At 41.7% G+C, this 18,433-nt stretch overlaps 1 protein-coding gene across 1 annotated transcript in view; it reads left to right on the forward strand.

Moving 5' to 3' along the window:
• Positions 1–18,433, forward strand: part of LOC115458765 (threonine--tRNA ligase 2, cytoplasmic-like) — a 91,381-nt gene that overhangs the window by 42,259 nt on the left and 30,689 nt on the right. The window contains exons 11-13 of the mRNA XM_030188579.1: positions 8,027–8,193; positions 9,804–9,966; positions 11,085–11,222. Coding sequence (XP_030044439.1) covers positions 8,027–8,193; positions 9,804–9,966; positions 11,085–11,222 — 468 coding nt within the window. The remainder of the gene's footprint in view (positions 1–8,026; positions 8,194–9,803; positions 9,967–11,084; positions 11,223–18,433) is intronic.

Below are 18,433 nucleotides of genomic sequence, written 5' to 3' on the forward strand. Positions count from 1 at the left end.
TTCATCCACATGTTTGTTCAGTTCTTTAAAGAAATGAAACAAATTAGTTGGACAAGACTTCCCTTGGCTGAAACCATGCTGACTCTGTCCCATTAAACTATATTTATCTATGTGTTCCATAATTTTATTCTTTATAATAGTTTCCACTATTTTACTTGGCATTGACGTCGGGCTTACTGGTCTGTAATTTCCTGGATCACCCCTGGAACCATTGGCCACCCTCCAACCTTCAGGTAGTACAGATGACTTTAACGACAGGTTACAGATTACTAGCAGCCGATCAGCAATTTGATGTTTGAGTTTTCAGTACCCTTGGAATCTACGTGGGATGCGAAGAACAAATCCTAAAGAAACTCCAAACTGCTCAAAACACAGCAGCCAGGCTTATATTTGGAAAAACAAGATTCGAAAGCCCCAAACCCCTACGAGAAAAACTGCACTGGCTGCCAATCAAAGAACGCATTGCATTCAAAATCTGCACCATGGTTCATAAAATCATCTACAGAGATGCCCCGGGATACATGACAGACCTCAGACCTATCAACCAGAAACACATCAAGATCAACACGAACATACCTAAATCTCCACCATCCAAGCTGCAAAGGACTCAAATACAAATCAACCTACTGATCCAGCTTTTCCTGTATAAGCACACAACTATGGAACGCATTACCAAGCACCGCGAAAACAGCAAACAACCACCTAAAATTCCGGAAATTACTAAACACTAACTTGTTCAAAAAGGCATACCCTAACGATCCAACTTAAATGACTTAACCCTGCAACACAATGAAACCAAATCTCGTACTGGACATAACTTAACTCTTCACCCTTACGAATCCCGAATGTGTCTGTAACACATGAACTGTACTTTACTACAACATCACTCTGTATTTGTTCATACTGATATTGGCGCTCGCCTGTACGGTACTATGTAAGCCACATTGAGCCTGCAAATAGGTGGGAAAATGTGGGATACAAATGTAATAAATAAAGACTCTTCAGTGCTTCATTTATTTTGGAAGGAGGAATTTTCATTCCTCATTACACTCATTGCACAGGTATTGGATGTCATTACAATTTTAGAGGTGGTGTGTGAGGAACCCCTGGATGGAGATCCAATTGTAGAGGGATTAAGGAAACCTGCCAAGTTATGTCTGCTGCACAAGGCCCTCCACCACGTGATCTTTGTTGAATGGAAGATTTCTCATGTGGGCCTCAGAAGGACTAAGACCCTGGTCAAGTTCTACCCACAGTGGACAGGAATAACCTTTTTAAGGTGTCAGGGTCCCTCCCGAAAATAAGTTCCCCTTCCTCAATCTGGGTGGTCAAATGATCAATCTGTTGAGGCTGTGTCACGCACTGAATCCAGCAGCTTCCTGAGAGTATAAAGGTAGCGCATTTAGAGTCGGAGTCAGCTTTTTTTAATGGATACTGTCTACGACTTAGTTCATCTCTTGGCCTGTTCTGTTGCATGTGTGGTCACAGCACAAAGGTTTATGGCTGCACCACTGGCCAGCAGATATGCCTTTAAGGCATGCATTAGCAAACTACTGTTTGAAGGCCATTTTCTATCTGGGAAAGAACTTGAGAAGCTGGTGAAAGTCTTGGGAGAATCCAGTCCCCAGGAGTTGCTGATCAGTCACATGTGACCTCAAGGAGCATGAAGAACTGTGATTAGAAATGCCAGGCATTTCCAGTCCAGGAGATGATGGCTGGTGGTGGTGGATTTATCTGTTTCATGGGTCAGGGTCAGCTATTTTGGAGGACACAGAAGCAGAATAGTTACCAGAACCTTGGGGGTAGCTTGTCTGCCCAGTGAGATTCTTTGGGTCATCTTTGAGGTGCTACTGGTGGGGGGGGACTTACCTCTTGTGGTTTTATCAGGAGTGGACCCACATCACCACAGACTCTTGGATTATGGATATTATTCACAATGGGTACACCCTAGAGTTGTCCTTATCCATTCCCAATGCCTTTATTCTATCTTCTTGTTCTTCCAAGATAAAATGGTTGTTGTAGAGTTTAACTGGTCTTGGATGTCATATTCCTGATAATCCATTTATTTCATGGTCCCAAAGAAGGACAGGTTGTTCAGGTCCATTCTCAACCTCAAGGGGGGTCAGCTGTTACAGGTCCTTTTGTTCAAATGTGGAAAGGGGAGTTCTGTTTTCCCTGGACCTATTGTAAGCCTGCTTCCATATCCCAGTCTGTCCAGTGGACCAGAGGTTTCTGCAGTTCTGTGATTTGTGCCAACATGTTCAATTTGGGTCGTAGCTAGTTGGGCTGGCCACTATTCCCCAAATATTCTCCAAAGTAACAGTTATGGTTCATACCTTCCTGCATTGAGAGGGCATTTTGATTCATCCGAACATGGATGATTGACTGGTGTGGGCCAAGTCAGAGCAGAAGACTGTGTCAGCCATGTCCAGAATTGTGGAGCTCCTGAAGTGGATCAGGTAGTGAATTACAAGAAGAGCAGACATACTGGCTCAGGGTCCCTTTTACTAAGCTATGTAAGCATCTACGCACGCCGAAATAGTTGCCGCCCGGCTACTGCATGGCTCTTGCAGTAATTTCATTTTTGGTGCTCATCTGAAAAATAGTTTTTATTTTCGGACGTGCGTATTGGGCGCGCACCAAGTGGCATTTGATGTTGGTAGGTCATTACCGCCTGCATACCGCATGAGACTTTACTGCTAAAGTCAATGGCTGGCGGTAAGGTCTTCGACCCAAAATGGACGCCTGGTAATTTTCATTTTGTCGCACGTCCATTTTCGGCAAAAGTATAAAACATTTTTTGCAGGTGCGCTGAAAACAGAAACTGTGCGTGCCCAAAACACAAGTCTACTCTACCGCAAGCCATTTTTCAGCGCACCTTAGTAAAAGGGCCCCTCAGTTTGATACTCAGATGGACCAGGTCTTCATGACCCAAGAGAGCTTAGACAAGCTTCAGTTTCAGGCCAGGAATCTACTTTCTCATAGGTTGTCAAACAACCTTGCATTGTCTTCAGCGTCTAGGTTCTATGGTGTTAACTCTGGAATAGATTCTGTGGGCTAGGGCTCATATTTATTACTCTACTGTATATAAGGCTTATATACTGCTCTTAAACCATATGGAATATGGATTCTGAGCAGTTTACAGTAAGAGAAAAGCCAAGTCAAATCCTTGGGAAGGTTACAATCTTATCAAAAATAAGCTAAGCAGTGTACAGAAATACAACATCCTATATAATAATTTGCACCTCCAATGTTCTACATCTGGATGCCTGGGTTCGTAACATCAATTCCCATTGGTCCGCCCTCGTGTCAAAACGTAATGACGTCAGAGGGCGGAACAATGAGAGGGAAGGGAACGCTGGAGGCGAGCTGATGTCAGGAGGGATGTTACAAACGGAAGCCAGCACCAGCCAGCCAACCTGCGCTGCCCGCCCTCTTCTCCCAGTCCTTTGCCTGCTCCTCGCCTTTCTGTGTGCCACCCAGAATTTAAAAGTTTTTACCTTGGGGTCCAGCGGCAGCAGTGAAAGGCGAGCAGGCTCAGCGCTTCAGCCTGCCTTCCCTTCTCAGCTGTGCCTCTGGTCCCACCCTTGCGGAAGCAGGAAATGAGGGTGGGACCAGAGGCAGAGCTGAGAGAGAAGGGAAGGCAGGCTGAAGCGCTGTGCCTGCTCGCCTTTCACTTCTGCTGCTGGACCCCGTGGTAAGAACTTTTAAATTCTGGGCGGCACGCAGGAAGGCGAGGAGCAGGCAAAGGACTGGGAGAAGAGGGTGGGCAGCGCAGGTCGGGCTAGCACTCGGAGAGGGAGGGAGGGGGGCCTGGAACTCGGAGAGGGAGGGAGGGGGGCCTGGAACTTGGAGGAGAGGGAGGGAGGGGGGCCTGGAACTCGGAGGAGAGAGAGGGAGGGAGGGGGACCGGGAACTCGGATGAGAGGGAGAGGGGGGAGGGAGGGGGCCAGGCTGGAACTCTGAGGGAGGGGGCCTGGAACTCGGAGGAGAGGGAGGGCGGGGCCTGGAAATCTGAGGAGAGAGAGGGGAGGGAGAGAGACCTGGAACTCGGAGGACACGGGGGGGCCTTGAACTTGGATGACTGGGGGGAAGGGAGGGGGCCAAGCTGGAACTTGGAGGATAATCTATCTAGACTTTTATTCCTCCCCCCTCTTCATTTTTTGTAGCTTATACTTATGTTTCTTATCATGCTTTTTACTTCATTATGTACCTGTATTACTGAACCGGAGCTTTACGGTATTGTGTAAGCCACATTGAGCCTGCAGCTAAGTGGGAAAACGTGGGATATAAACCTTTCTAGCGCTCGTTTCATTTGTGTGAGAAACGGTCCTTTTTTACTAGTGATATATATATTCTAGCAATTTCCATTATACATGTTGTCTAATCATCTTAAGCATTAAAGTGAATCTAAAAATCTCCTGAAGAATAGTGTTTTCAGATTTTTCCTAAACACATAACTAGAAAACTGATCAAAATATGGAGATGCCCACTTCCAAATTTTAGTAGATTGTACAGCAAGTAACATCATAGATGGGAACTCACCTTATTCCCTTAATGGAAGATAAAGCAAAGTAAGAAAAATAAAAAATTCTCTGAAGCCTATTGAATCTCCCAAATTCATTTAGAGAGACTAAATAATTGGGACAAACGCCTGATAAAATTTTAAATAACATACAGCATAATTTAAAATAGATTCTAGCTTGTATCGGTAGCTAGTGCAGCTTCAAATAATAGCTAGAAATTCTATCAAATTTCTGCAAGGAGAAAATCAATCTAACTGCAATATTTTGAATAGTTTGCGTTTTTTGAATTTAACTGCTTTGATGAACCCAAATAATTCAAGTTACAGTAGTCTAATTTAGAAAGAAGTAAGACCTGTATTAATGATCTAAATTGTTCTGTGTCAAAACATTTTCTAATTATCCCTGGTCTCCTCATACACAAAAAACAAACTTTAAATATCCTGTCTGTTCTGTAACTAAAATTGTAGGAGTTTACCTGGATCAGACACTTTCATGTTAACATTTTATTTAATTTGGTTAATGAAAATGTGATCTAAGTTAGTAGCTGGGTTATTGTCAAATAGTATGAATTTGGTTTTATCTGTATTAAGTTTAAGCTTAAATTTACACATCCAGTAGCTAATTAGGTCTAAGCAATTCTGCATCTTAAGTAGCTTCTAAGTCAGAGTAGAAGTTACAGGTATAATGACAGAAATTTCATCAGCATAACTGTAAATTTAAAAAAACAGCCTCAGTCAAGATAGGTCTCAGACTTTGAAGATAGACATTAAATAAAACTGGGGACCTTGTAGAACACCACAAATGTTATTCCATTCATGTGACAGCTCACCTCCCTGTCATAGTGTATAAGATCTTTTTGTCAAGAATCAATTAAACAATTTCAGGACATTGCCATCAATTCCAGTCTTATTTAATATTTAGCTCATACTTTTCCAGTGGTAGTTCAAGGCAAGTTATGTTCAAGTACAGTAGGTATTTCCCATTTCTCTGTCCACAGTTCGTACCTGAGGCAGTGGAGGATTAGGTGGCATGCCCAAGACTACAAAGAGTGTCATGCAGCCTTTCTAGAAGGCAATATTATCCCAGTGGTTTCTGCAGTCCCAGGAATTTCTTGTCTCATTTCCCTCTCACACCCCAGGCTTGGAGGAGCCTCTATTGCCTTTCCATCAGAAAACTGAAGGGGATGGAGCTGGATCCCTCAGTTTGGATAGTGATCATATTCAGTGCAAGTTTCTATGGCTGGGGGCCCAATAGGACAGGTAGCTCTGGATCTGCTCTCCCAGGGAGGCGATGTAGACCCTAAAGAAGCTTAATATCAGGAACAGCAGGTTGACTTTGTTTCATTTTCTCCCTCTACTGTGGGGCAAAGTGGTGCAAGTCCTGTCCAACAATGCACTGGCCATGGCTTACATCAAGAGTGGTTTGGTCGTCGTGCAGGAAGCAAACTGTCTATTCGATTGGGCAAAATGAAACTCACATGGCTGTTGGTGGCCCACATAGTGGAGGTGAACATTCAGGCTGATTTTCCTCAGCCAGGCCTTGTTGGATCATGGGGAATGGGAATTGAGTTCAGCCATTTTTCACAGCATAGTGGAGACCTTGGGCGACCAGGTTGCAATTCAAGTGCAACAAATTCTTCAGCAAGTGAAGGAAGAGAGGATCTCAAGATTTCAACACATTGTTCAGCCATGGCCAAAGCATCACCTTCCTTTCCCCCCACCCTTACCCTCAAGCTGATGATCAGCAGGACACTCGGGAGGATCAAGAAATATGACAGTGGGTTGCTGGCGATCCAAGATGGTGACTTGAGCTGAAGTGCGTTCTGGCAGCTCCTGACTCACAGGAGGAATCTATCTCCTGGATAGGCTCTTTACCAGAAATGGGGAAGAGGAAGGGCAAAGCCGTTTCGCTTACCTCCACGAGCCAGGTGAATGCCCCTTCCATGCGACAGAGGACTCTGGAGGAGTTCGGGTTGCAGACGCCGGGAGCGCAAGGGAACACTATGAGAGGGTCAAAAGACAATCTGGACCAAAGTGTAGAGGAAGTGACGCTTAGCCCTCCTGTGATTACACCTCCTCCGAGGCCGGGAAGAGAATTGGAGGTAGCGGGGTTACAGCAAGTGGAAGCATCCGAAAGTGGTGACATTTCGTTAGCTGAAGGTGGAGGCCCCGCAGCCATATCGACCCCGGTGCTACCAACTCAACAAGGGAGACAGGCGAGCTTTTTTGCACAGCCGGTAACATCACAGCATAGTCTGACCGGAGGAGAGGGCAAAACAACAAGGCCTGCTGTAATCACTTTAGAAGTTCTATGGAACGCGATTCAGGGAATGACCAAAACTCTACAACAGCTTTCAGGCTCCCTCCGTGGAGATATAACGGAGGTTAAACAAACTCAGAACCGATTGACTGGTCAGATAGAGGAACAAACCACCAAAGTAGAAGCTCTGGAGAATGAGGTAACAACTTCGAAAGATCTTATTGTGGCGATAATAAAAAATAATAACTTCCAAGAACGTAAGATTGAATACCTAGAGAATCAGGTCAGAAGAAATAATATACGCATATTAAACTTTCCTAAATCTCCTCTTATACCGCCCATGGAAATGTTAAAGAAGTATTTCAGAGAAATATTGGGCATTTCTCCCGATGGTTTTCCACCAGTGGTGAAGGCTCAATATATAACCGGAATGGGAAGATCAACAAATGTTCCACAACCTGATTTAAGGTTTAATAGTTTTTTATTGATGACAAAATCAGGTAGACAGGCAACTAACACGTTATACACAAATCGATTAGCATATCATTTAACAAACCAAACAAAGATTGGCTAGTAAAGTAGTCATCAAATATCCCCGTTTTCTCCCCATCTGGCCCTCCTATGCCCTTCCCTTCTCTAGGAAATTACTCCCTCCTTCTTTCATTTGGGGATCAGCATTCCCTTAGTTACATAACATAGAACTATTTAACAATTGTAAATTGCATCCATTCAGCTTCCAAGTAGCTGAGTGCTACCTTAATAGTGATCCTATCATTTATATTGACCATTATTCCCTACGTCCCTTCGCACCCCCCCCCTCCCCCCCCCCCCCCCCCCCCCCCCCCGCCCTTGCCAACCACAACCTGATTTAAATCTAACAGAATTTCTTGAAAGCTCGTTGGAAGTTATTTCTGAAAGAACAACTATGTTGGTGATGTTTGCCTTAGAGCCTGATCGGAACAATGTTCTTAGATTGTACTTCCGTCATATAAATACTCTTTTCCTAGGATCTAAAGTGTAGATATTTCCAGATTTATCTAGAATTACTCAAAGAAGAAGAAAAGAGTTTTTGGAGTTGAAGCCAAGGACTCTGGGTTTAGGAGGAACTTTCCTGCTTTAACCATTAAGTAACTGGACCATTTCAACTTCAGTTAGTATCTGTAAAGTACAGTTGGCTAGCAGCATGCATAGTCAGTGTTTTGAGGAATGCCACCATTGTAATGAATATGTTTTGTTTACAGGATGAATATTGCAGACGTAATTTTACTGAAGTATCTACTCCTAACATATATAATAGCAAGCTGTGGGAAGTCTCGGGCCACTGGCAGCATTACAGCGAGAACATGTTCTCTTTCAGTGTTGAGAAGGAGACTTTTGCACTTAAGCCCATGAACTGCCCAGGACATTGGTTTGTACTTTTGCCTTACTCTAAACTGAATATGTTCCCTGAGCTCATGATGATTATTTTAACAGGTTTCATTTCAGGTTTTAATTGCTTTCCTGTTTGGATAATCTGATATGGCTTATGGATACATCTCTCATCATCCATTCGGCTTTATAAAATGCTATTTTCTCCATGTACAATGGGCTTTACAGTTGGAAAAACATTGATTATACGTACTTCCTTCCTGCTGGGTTCTGCAACTATATATATTCCATTATATTAAGTTTTAAAAAGTTATGAATGATGCTGGTGTATATATCCCATTCTTTCTATTCTATTTCATTGGGATAGGTTTGGGAACACCTGGTTAAGGTGAGCAGAGATTGGCTGCTATAAAATCTCAAAGGCGGAAAAAAAAAAGTATTTACCAGGAGACAAGAAGCCATTTTCCGTATCCAAAATGGTGGTGCATTCTAGAAAGATGCAAATGTATTGCAGTCTGGATGACCTTTTGTTGGTTTTGAAGATGTATTTTCTTTCATATAAATGTAGAAACGTACACATGCGTTGTTTTATAAGGTTGCCTTTGATTTTTTTTTTTTTTTTTGGCAGTTTCAATTTTGGGCTTTATCCTGGGTTTTATTTTCTCAGAGCATGGCTTCTAGCTTTTCAAAATTGATATAAGTATTTTTTTTTCTGTTTTTTTTTTTTTTTAAACAAATCTCCTTGAAGAAAAAAAATCTTCTCGGATCACTTGAACTATTTATAGTGTGTTTTTGTTATATGCATCAGTCTGATGCTTTCAGTGTTCTGATAGTGGCATAGCAACACCCACTTAAGTACATAAGTATTGCCATACTAGGAAAGACCAAAGATCCATCGAGCCCAGCATCCTCCAGGTCACAAATACCTGGCAAGATCCCAAAAATGTACAAAACATTTTATACTGCTTATCCCAGAAATAGTGGGATCTTTTTTAAACTCCGCTAAGCTAACCGCCTTTACCACATTCTCGTAGACATTAATAATGGAAATGTGTAAATAATTCTCTTAGGGCCTCTTTTATTAAGCTGTGCTAGCGGTTCCCACGCAGCAATGCCAGCAGAGCCAGTTCAAAATGAATGGACTTTGTCAACATTACTGCACTGGGAGCCGCTAGCGCAGCTTGATAATAGGCCCTTGCTTTTAATGTTCATATTCATTCAGGAGATGATACAGAGTGCATCCCCCCCCCCCCCCCCCTTACTGTGATTGCTTTAATTACCAACTGAATTGTCTAAAGTTTTTTTTTTTTTGTTGTTGCTTGGTAGGTTCTTTTTTTAATCTATTAGAAACCTGAGTGGATTGATTCAAATTCTCTGTTTTGTGTTGGACTGTTACTGTCCAGAAATGTAATGCATTGTGTGGGCCTTTTACAAAGGTACACTAGCGTTTTTAGCACGCGCTAAAAATAAGCATATGCTAAACGCTAGAGACACCCATATATTCCTATGGGCATCTCTAGCATTTAGTGCGCACTAATCATTAGCACATGCTAAAAATGCTACAGCACCTTTGTAAAGACCCCCTTTATGAATATTATATGAAGAATAAATTACCTTAATTTATTGTCTATGAATTTTTATATCTTACAGTTTAATGTTTGCTCATCGCCCACGGTCATGGAGGGAACTGCCTGTTCGATTTGCAGACTTTGGTGTCCTCCATCGTAATGAACTGTCTGGGACTTTGAGTGGATTGACCCGAGTTAGGCGCTTCCAGCAAGATGATGCTCATATCTTTTGCACTATGGAACAGGTAGAGAAAAAGTGTGCAAAATGAAGCTATATGGACATGTGCATAAGTAGTGGAATGTTAAGCAATAAGCATTTTGCAATGGTTTCAGCAGTCAGATTAAGAGAGGTTTGTTACCAGATTGTGAGAAGAATTAGTAATTCCAATGGGAGAAAGACCAAAATATTGTAGGTAAAACCAAATAATTCGTGGAGACCTGTAAGTCATATAAATAAACTAATTTTTTATTATAAAGACTATAGAGTTTTATTTTAAAAAAAAAAAAAGATTATGTAGAATTTTTAGATATTTGCAATTAGTGGATCTCAGGAAGAATTTGGAACAGAAAATAAGATTCTGTAAATTATACAAGTACTACAATACTTATTGGCAGTGGCCAGCTGTTTCATGTAGATCATTGGGGGGGGGGGGGGTCAGATGTTTTTGCCAATTCTTTCTTTATGATGGTGGTGATAACCCCAGTGTTAAATCTTTTTCCTCTCAATGATTTGTAGCTTTGCATTTCTGACAGATTCATAAGCAGAGCTTCACAAACTATAGGTCAGGACGCCAAGTGAGGACACAAAACCCATATTTGGGTTGTGATCTCAGTGGCTTCTCCATAGTTGCATTATTATTCTTCACCTCTCTCACTTTTATTTGGCTGTGATCACGGGGTCACGGCCACAAAAAGATCAGCACTGCTCTCAAGTTCTTCCATTCAGGGTTATGGTTTGCATCGGGACAGTTTCCCCAAATGGGTTAGATTTGTGCTTACCATGACAGGAATGAACCTTGCTCCTAAGCCACAGTTGTGGAGTATGATCTCAGTTTCTCAAATTTACTGCTAACACTCACTTTAGTTTAAAATTGTGCTAAAGAGCTTCTTTATGGAGTTCATAAGATGCTACATGTATAGGCAACCTATCCAGGTATGCTTGGAAGTGGGGGTTTTTTGTTTTTGTTTTTTATCAAGCCTGTAGCACCCACACCGATGGGAAATGTTTCTGTATCTTTCTGTCACATTTTCTTGGTCTCGGACTGTGTTTCTTGGTTTTTGGTTATGGCTTTGCGAGGACACATGTCCAATTGTTTACTACTGAATGTAGCCTATTGAATCATTTCCTTCTGTTGCATTGCAGATTGAAGAGGAGATTAAAGGCTGTCTTCAGTTCCTGCAGGCAGTTTATGCTGTGTTTGGTTTTACTTTCCAACTCCATCTTTCCACAAGACCTGAGAATTTTCTTGGTGAAATAGAGATCTGGGATCAGGCTGAAAAGGTATGGCAGGAACCGTTGGACTGATTTACTTTTGGGGTCAGATGTGAGAATTTCCTATCAGCTATAGAATAATGTTTATAATCTTACCATTGTGTGTAAAGTCATGAGTGGGTCATCCCTTCTTGCTTTCTAATGCCTTGATCCCCCAGTCTACCTGTTGTCTGCTCCACTCCACTTTTGACAGATCTCTAGTGATTTCTTTCATGCTTCATTGGCATCTACCTATGATTCTGCCATTTGTATTTTTGCTGTGGAATTCTCTTTCCAATTATCTCCCCATGGAAACTATGTAGATTCAATGCAGCTTTAATAACTTATTTCTTTGAGCAGGCATTTGCCTAGTTTGGTGAGCTCTGGCACTACGGAGGGAGACGGCAATGCACTACTTCTCCATTTTTTTTATTTATATGTTATTTACTCTGTTGTAAACTGCTCTGATTAAATTTTGAATTGCAGGGTATCAAGATTGGGAATAAACATAAACTTACAAACATTCTTTGTACTGTGCATCATGTCCTTCATACGATAGAAGGCGCATGACTGAAAGAAATGAAGTAGCATTCACTTTTTTTGTGAGCCTCAGATTTGTTAGTTGAGGGTGTGTTAGTTTTATGTTAACCTGTACCTGCTAAACACAGCCTTAGGTGAATCTCTTCATAAAGGTGGCTAATAAATCCTAATCAAAGAATTTGATAGTTTGCGAGCTTCAGGCATTGATAAGAACCATACACCTACTACTACTATTACTAGACATTACTAGACATATGAAGCGCTGTACACTTGAACATGAAGAAACAGTCCCTGCTTAAAAGAGCTTACAATCTCAGGACAAACAGGTAAGTAAGGGATAAGAGAATAAATAAGATGGGAAAGATAAAATATACAAGGGTACTGTACAAGTGAATAGGGGTTAGGAGTTAAAAGCAGCATCAAAAAGGTTGGCTTTTAGCCTGCATTTAAAGACAGCCAGAGATGGAGCTTGACGTACTAGCTCAGGAAGTCTATTCCAGGCATATGGTGCAACAAGAAAAGGAATGGAATCTGGAGTTGGCAGTGGAAGAAAAGAGTACAGATAAGAGAGATTTACCCAATGAACGGAGTCCCTGGGGAGGAATCTAGGGAGAGATAAGAGTGGAGAGGTACTGAGGAGCTGCAGAGTGAATGCACTTGTAAGTCAGTATGTGGAAACGATTAGGGAGCCAATAAAGTGACTCGAGGAGAAGGCTAATATGAGCATAGCAACACTGGCAGTATATAAGTCGTGCAGCAGAATTTTGAACAGATTGAAGGGGAGAAAGATGGCTTAGTGGGAGACCTGTGAGAAGCAAGTTGCAATAGTCTAAGCGAGAGTTGATAAGTGTGTTGGTAAGTGTTTTGGTAGCGTGCTCAGAAAGGAAAGGATGAATTTTGGTGATATTTTAGAGAAAGAAATAGCAGGTTTTAGCAGTCTGTTGAATATGTGCAGAGAAAGAGAGAACTGAACTGTACCAAACTATATCCAATGGCTTAGGGATGTGGGTACCTCTCTACTGCCCTGAAAAGCCCAAACACAGTAACTGTTGAGAATATAAATATGAGAAAAGGCCAAAAAACTGATTTATTTGATTAAATTCACACAATTTTGTTCTGTGTTCTGGCATAACATGTCTCCCATTTGTTAAGAGTTACTGTGTTTTGGACTTGCTACAGGCTTGAAAATGCACCCAAATGTTAAATGGCTTTCATATTAAGAAATACACAGTTAACTTACAGGACAGTGTTTCCCAAGTCAGTCCTGGAGTACCCTTTTGCTAGTCAGATTTTCAGGATATCCACAATGAATAAGTATGAAAGGTATCCTGAAAATCTGACTGGCAAGGGGGTACCCTAGAACTGATTTGGGAAATACTGCTGCAGGACAGTTCTGCTGCAGGAGGAGATGGCCTACTCCTCCAAGCCAATGCCATAGAACCTCTCCCACCTCAGAAGAAGAATCAGTAGATCTATTCAAGATATTTTTTCATTCTGTCACAAAACACCTAGCCAGGTCCGCCAGCATCTGCCGCTTGTGCTCTACACTAGCACCCTTCTCCCACTGACTGGGTCACAACTGCCTCTGAGCGAGTCTCCCGATCTCAAATTAACCCCAGTGATTTCTGTGTTACTGGAGGCCATACTCCCAGTGGTCCCACAGTTCCCAGAAAGCACTCAGTCCCAACACATAAACCACCAGGATTCTTTATCAGTTCAGACAAGCAGAGTCAACAAACTGAAAATGTTTGTCAGAACTTGAACAGTAAAACAAAAAAAGTGCAATCAGCAAACAATAGCAGGTAACTGAAATATGGATCAATTATAAAACTAACTAAACATTTGTTTACTTTCTACAAAGTACATGGGAAGATCAGGACATATAACTGCTTGTTTACAGAGCCTCAGCAAAGAGATCCTGCTCTCTTTTCTTCCAGGCTAAGACTGAACTCAAAACCAGTAACTGCTAGTTGGCTTCAAACTCCAGGCCAATCAGAGCCCAGAACACAACATTAAAAAAAAAAAGGCTGGTTACATTACTACAGGCATTTCCTTTATCTGTGTTAACTAAAGAAGGGAAAGGTCAGTTCTTTGATAACATGCACCACATGCTGGCCAAACTAGAGAAATGCACTTCAAGAATTAATAAAGGCAGCTTTTTTACAGGCTTAAAACATACTGTTGCTTCAGTGAGAATCCTACCATGTGTTGTATTATTTGACATCCACAATACCATAAATTGGTTATGTACATTTGAAATGCACTATGCTGTATACGATGCGCTATGTATTTAAATCTGTGTTTTAAGTATTAATAAAGACTTCATGAAAATTAAAAAAAAAAAAACATACTGTTGCTTAAAACATTCTAGATAAGATAGGAAATTTATGCCCGCCCTTCAATCTCAGGTACCTTGATCATTACCTGCTTAAAGAAAAATTCAGACTGATCATTTTTCCTCTAGTTAAAGGAGACTGGATGTGTTTTGGCTTTTAAGGCAGCCAGCAAGCAGAGGTGCTGCTGACCTGGTACCTGGTTTGAGTTGGTGGATTTTTAAACTTGACTGCACTGTTTATAAATACATATATTCAACACCGCTATCCCCCTAATTCTAGAAAGTTACACACCCACATTTCCAACTAGTGCACAAATTTGTGCTTGTACCTTATAGAATAAGGACAGTTCTGAGTGTAACAATAGATTTAGATGATAATTTGGCTTTAACAACAAATTATTGACTATAATTGGCATTAATTAGCAATTAGGCATGTAACTGCTCTTAGCATTCTATAAGTTGTGTTCCCGAGCACACAACTCCAAGGGGGATGTAAACCTGGAAGGGACATGGGCGGGTCGGGGCCACATCTGTCAATTACACGCATGGGTTATAGAATACTGCCGACAGTAACTAGCGAGGTAATTAAATTTGTTGATGACATAAAGTTATTCAAAGTCGTTTGCTGGAGTCTTACTCATTTAAAAAAGCAGCAGGGCACTTTCGGTATTTGGGAATTCAGATACCGAGGGATTTGTCTCAATTATACTTACTGAATTATATCCCACTGTTTAGAGAATTACGGAGAGATCTAAGTAAATGGAAACATGGCTGGCTATCATGGTGGGGCAGGATAGCAGCAATAAAAATGAATCTGCTCCCTCGGCTATTATTCTTTTTTCAAACCTTGCCAATCTTAGTCCCGAAGGGAGAGATATTTAGATTACAATCTGAAATATTCCGGTTTATTTGGGGAGGGAAGGGGGCCAGACTTTCTAGGAAGATCATGTGGAGAGCAGTGGATCTAGGGGGTAGAGGTGTTCCCAATTTACTATGGTATTATGAGGCGGCTCAATTAAAATTTATGACGGATTGGAGTGGGGGAGATGAGACAGCATTAATAAGGTTGGAACAGTATTTTGTAAAGGGATACTCTTTAAAGGGAGTATTATGGGCTTCCATACCTGTTAAAACTTATAAACTTATAACGAGGAATCCATTCATCATCCATTTGTTAAAGATTTGGGGGTCACAAAGGGATAAGTTGAGAGGAACGAGAATATTATCCACCAAGGCATTAATCACTCAGGAGCCTAGCTTTCCGGCGGGAAGACAGGGTAGGGGATTTGCAGGGTGGGCACACAGGGGATTGGTCCAATTCAGTGATTTATTAGATTCAGGGGAAATTAGATCCTTTGAGGAGTTACAGGAAACAAACGGATTAACACAGACAGATATATTTGCCTACTTGCAAGTTAAACATTTTGTGGGTAAGCAGGGATGGGGTAGTCCTGCAATGGAGAAGGCGGAGACCTTTGAAGACACATGGAGTTATGTGAGCAAAAGGGGGAAAGGTATAACTCTGTTTTATCGCCATTTAAGGGGGGGAGAGTTCATTAAATTCCCATATATGAGGGAGTGGGAGCGAGATTTAGGGAGTGAGCTGAGTGAGAATGAATGGAAATCTATATGCGGGGAAGTGAATAAGGCGTCAATATGTGTATTGATAAAAGAAAATGCATATAAAGTATTAAGCAGATGGTATTACACGCCAGACCGTGTGAAAAAGATGTATCCTGACGCGAATGATCAGTGTTGGCGGTGTGGAAAAGCAGTGGGAACATATTGGCACATATGGTGGTCATGTACTGTCCTCCAAACTTTTTGGTCAGAAGTCGCAAGCTCTCTCACTAGAGTACTGAAGGGTGATTTCCCCTGTGATCCTAAATGGTGCCTCCTGGGGGGAGGGAACAGAAAGGGTTTGAAGTGGCACAGACGAGTAAAACGCATAAGTCTGGCGGCAGCGAAGTCCCTTATAGCCTTTCATTGGAAATCGAAACTGGGACCGACTGGACTGCAATGGGCAGCAAAAATTAAAATAGTGGCCGAGATGGAGAAATTAACAGATCGCAGACTGGGGCGATTAAAATTAGATGCTGAGGAGTGGGTACATTTGGATAACATACTGGGTGAAATGTAAAGTTTAAGTTACTATGTTCAGGGGAAGGGAAGGGAGTTAGGTTGGGTGGGAAAGGGAGGGAGGGGGGAGGGGAATAAACAGATCAAGGAAGGGAGGAGGGGGGATAAAAACGGAGAGTGGGGAGGTAGAAAAGAGAAATATGCACTCATATATGTAAATGTTGACTTTGGAGGAATAATGTTCAACAAGGAATGTAATATGTGTTCAGTATTTTGAGGTGTTATGTATGTTAAGCTCTCAATAAAAACTTTAAATTGGAAAAAAAAAAAAGTTATTCAAAGTCATTAACTCGCGACAGGATTGTGAAAAATTACAGAAGGACCTTACGAGACTGGGAGACTGGGCGGTTAAATGGCAGATGACGTTTAATGTGAGCAAGTGCAAGGTGATGCATGTGGGAAAAAAGAAGCCAAATTAAGGCTACGTCATGCAAGGTTCCACGTTAGAAGTTACGGACCAAGAAAGGGATCTGGGTGTTGTCGTCGATAATACGCTGAAACCTTCTACTCAGTGTGCAGCTGCGGCTAGGAAAGCGAATAGAATGTTGGGTATTATTAGGAAAGGTATGGAAAACAGGAGTGAGGATGTTATAATGCCGTTATATCGCTCCATGGTGCGACCGCACCTTGAGTATTGTGTTCAATTCTGGTCACCGCATCTCAAGAAAGATATAGCAGAATTGGAAAAGGTGCAGCGAAGGGCGACTAAAATGATAGCGGGGATGAGACGACTTCCCTATGAAGAAAGACTAAGGAGGCTAGGGCTTTTCAGCTTGGAGAAGAGACGGCTGAGGGGGGACATGATAGAGGTATATAAAATAATGAGTGGAGTGGAACGGGTGGATGTGAAGCGTCTGTTCACGCTTTACAAAAATACTAGGACTAGGGGGCATGCGATGAAACTACAGTGTAGTAAATTTAAAACAAATCGGAGAAAATGTTTCTTCACCCAACGCATAATTAAACTCTGGAATTCGTTGCCAGAGAACGTGGTGAAGGCGGTTAGCTTGGCAGAGTTTTAAAAGTGGTTAGACGGTTTCCTAAAGGACAAGTCCATAAACCGCTACTAAATGGACTTGGGAAAAATCCACAATTCCAGGAATAACATGTATAGAATGTTTGTACGTTTGGGAAGCTTGCCAAGTGCCCTTGGCCTGGATTGGCCGCTGTCGTGGACAGGATGCTGGGCTCGATGGACCCTTGGTCTTTTCTTAGTGTGGCATTACTTATGTACTTACGGAGTATTTACACAAGCCATTTGGCTGGTGTAAGCACTCATGCCTAAAGTTAGATACATAAATGTAGACTTATGCTGGTGCTCTATAAAGGCAGTTGTGCGCACACATCATCCTGGCACCTAACTTTAGGTGATCTATTAAGAATTACTCCTTATCCCCCAGATTCTATATAGCGCACCTAGAGATCGGCACCAATATCAGCGCATATTCTTTAACAATGCATGTAATTTAACAAGCTAATGAGCGCTGATAAAAGGTGCGGGGAATGGGCATTTCGTGGGCATTCCAAAATTTACGTGTCTAATTATAGAATTTGGCCCAGTGCGCTGAAATACCAACTAAGCATATTCTATAATCGGCACCTAAATCTAGGCACCGATTATATAATATGCTTAGTTGGCACTGATTTCAGCACCTTTTTTTTTTTAGGTGCCATATATAGCATCTCCCCCTATATGCATAGCTGGCAGTGCTGAATATACGTATATGCTGCTTAGTGGCACAGCTACATGGGGCCAGGGGGGCCTCAGGGCCCCATAGATTTGACCCCGGACCCCCCTGCCAACGACCCTCTCGACCCCCCCCCCTCCCCCCCGCCGTTGCCTACCTTTGCTGGCTGCTTTTTCTGGCTCCAGCACTTTGGAACTGCCTTCCTAAAGAACTTAGGCTTGAGGATTCTTACACTCATTTTCATAAAATTCTTAAAACACATTTTTTTCAAGAATCTTTTGGAAACACTGCTTAGAATCAAACTGGAAGAAAAAAAAAAGGGAGATTAATGCCCCTTGCTGTTTTTTATATATATGAATGTTTTTATTAATTGTATATTTTATTAATTGTATATTTTTAGTTTTGATGGTTTGCTGTGCTTTTCTATCACATATGGATTTCCGGTTTGTGTATTTTAATTATTTTAATGTTATATTTGATTGTAAACCGTTCTGATTTATTCTGTAATAAGAAATGGTCTAGTAAATAAACGATAAGTG

Source organism: Microcaecilia unicolor, chromosome 1 (genome assembly GCF_901765095.1).
Source record: "Microcaecilia unicolor chromosome 1, aMicUni1.1, whole genome shotgun sequence".
NCBI classification, from domain to species: domain Eukaryota; kingdom Metazoa; phylum Chordata; class Amphibia; order Gymnophiona; family Siphonopidae; genus Microcaecilia; species Microcaecilia unicolor.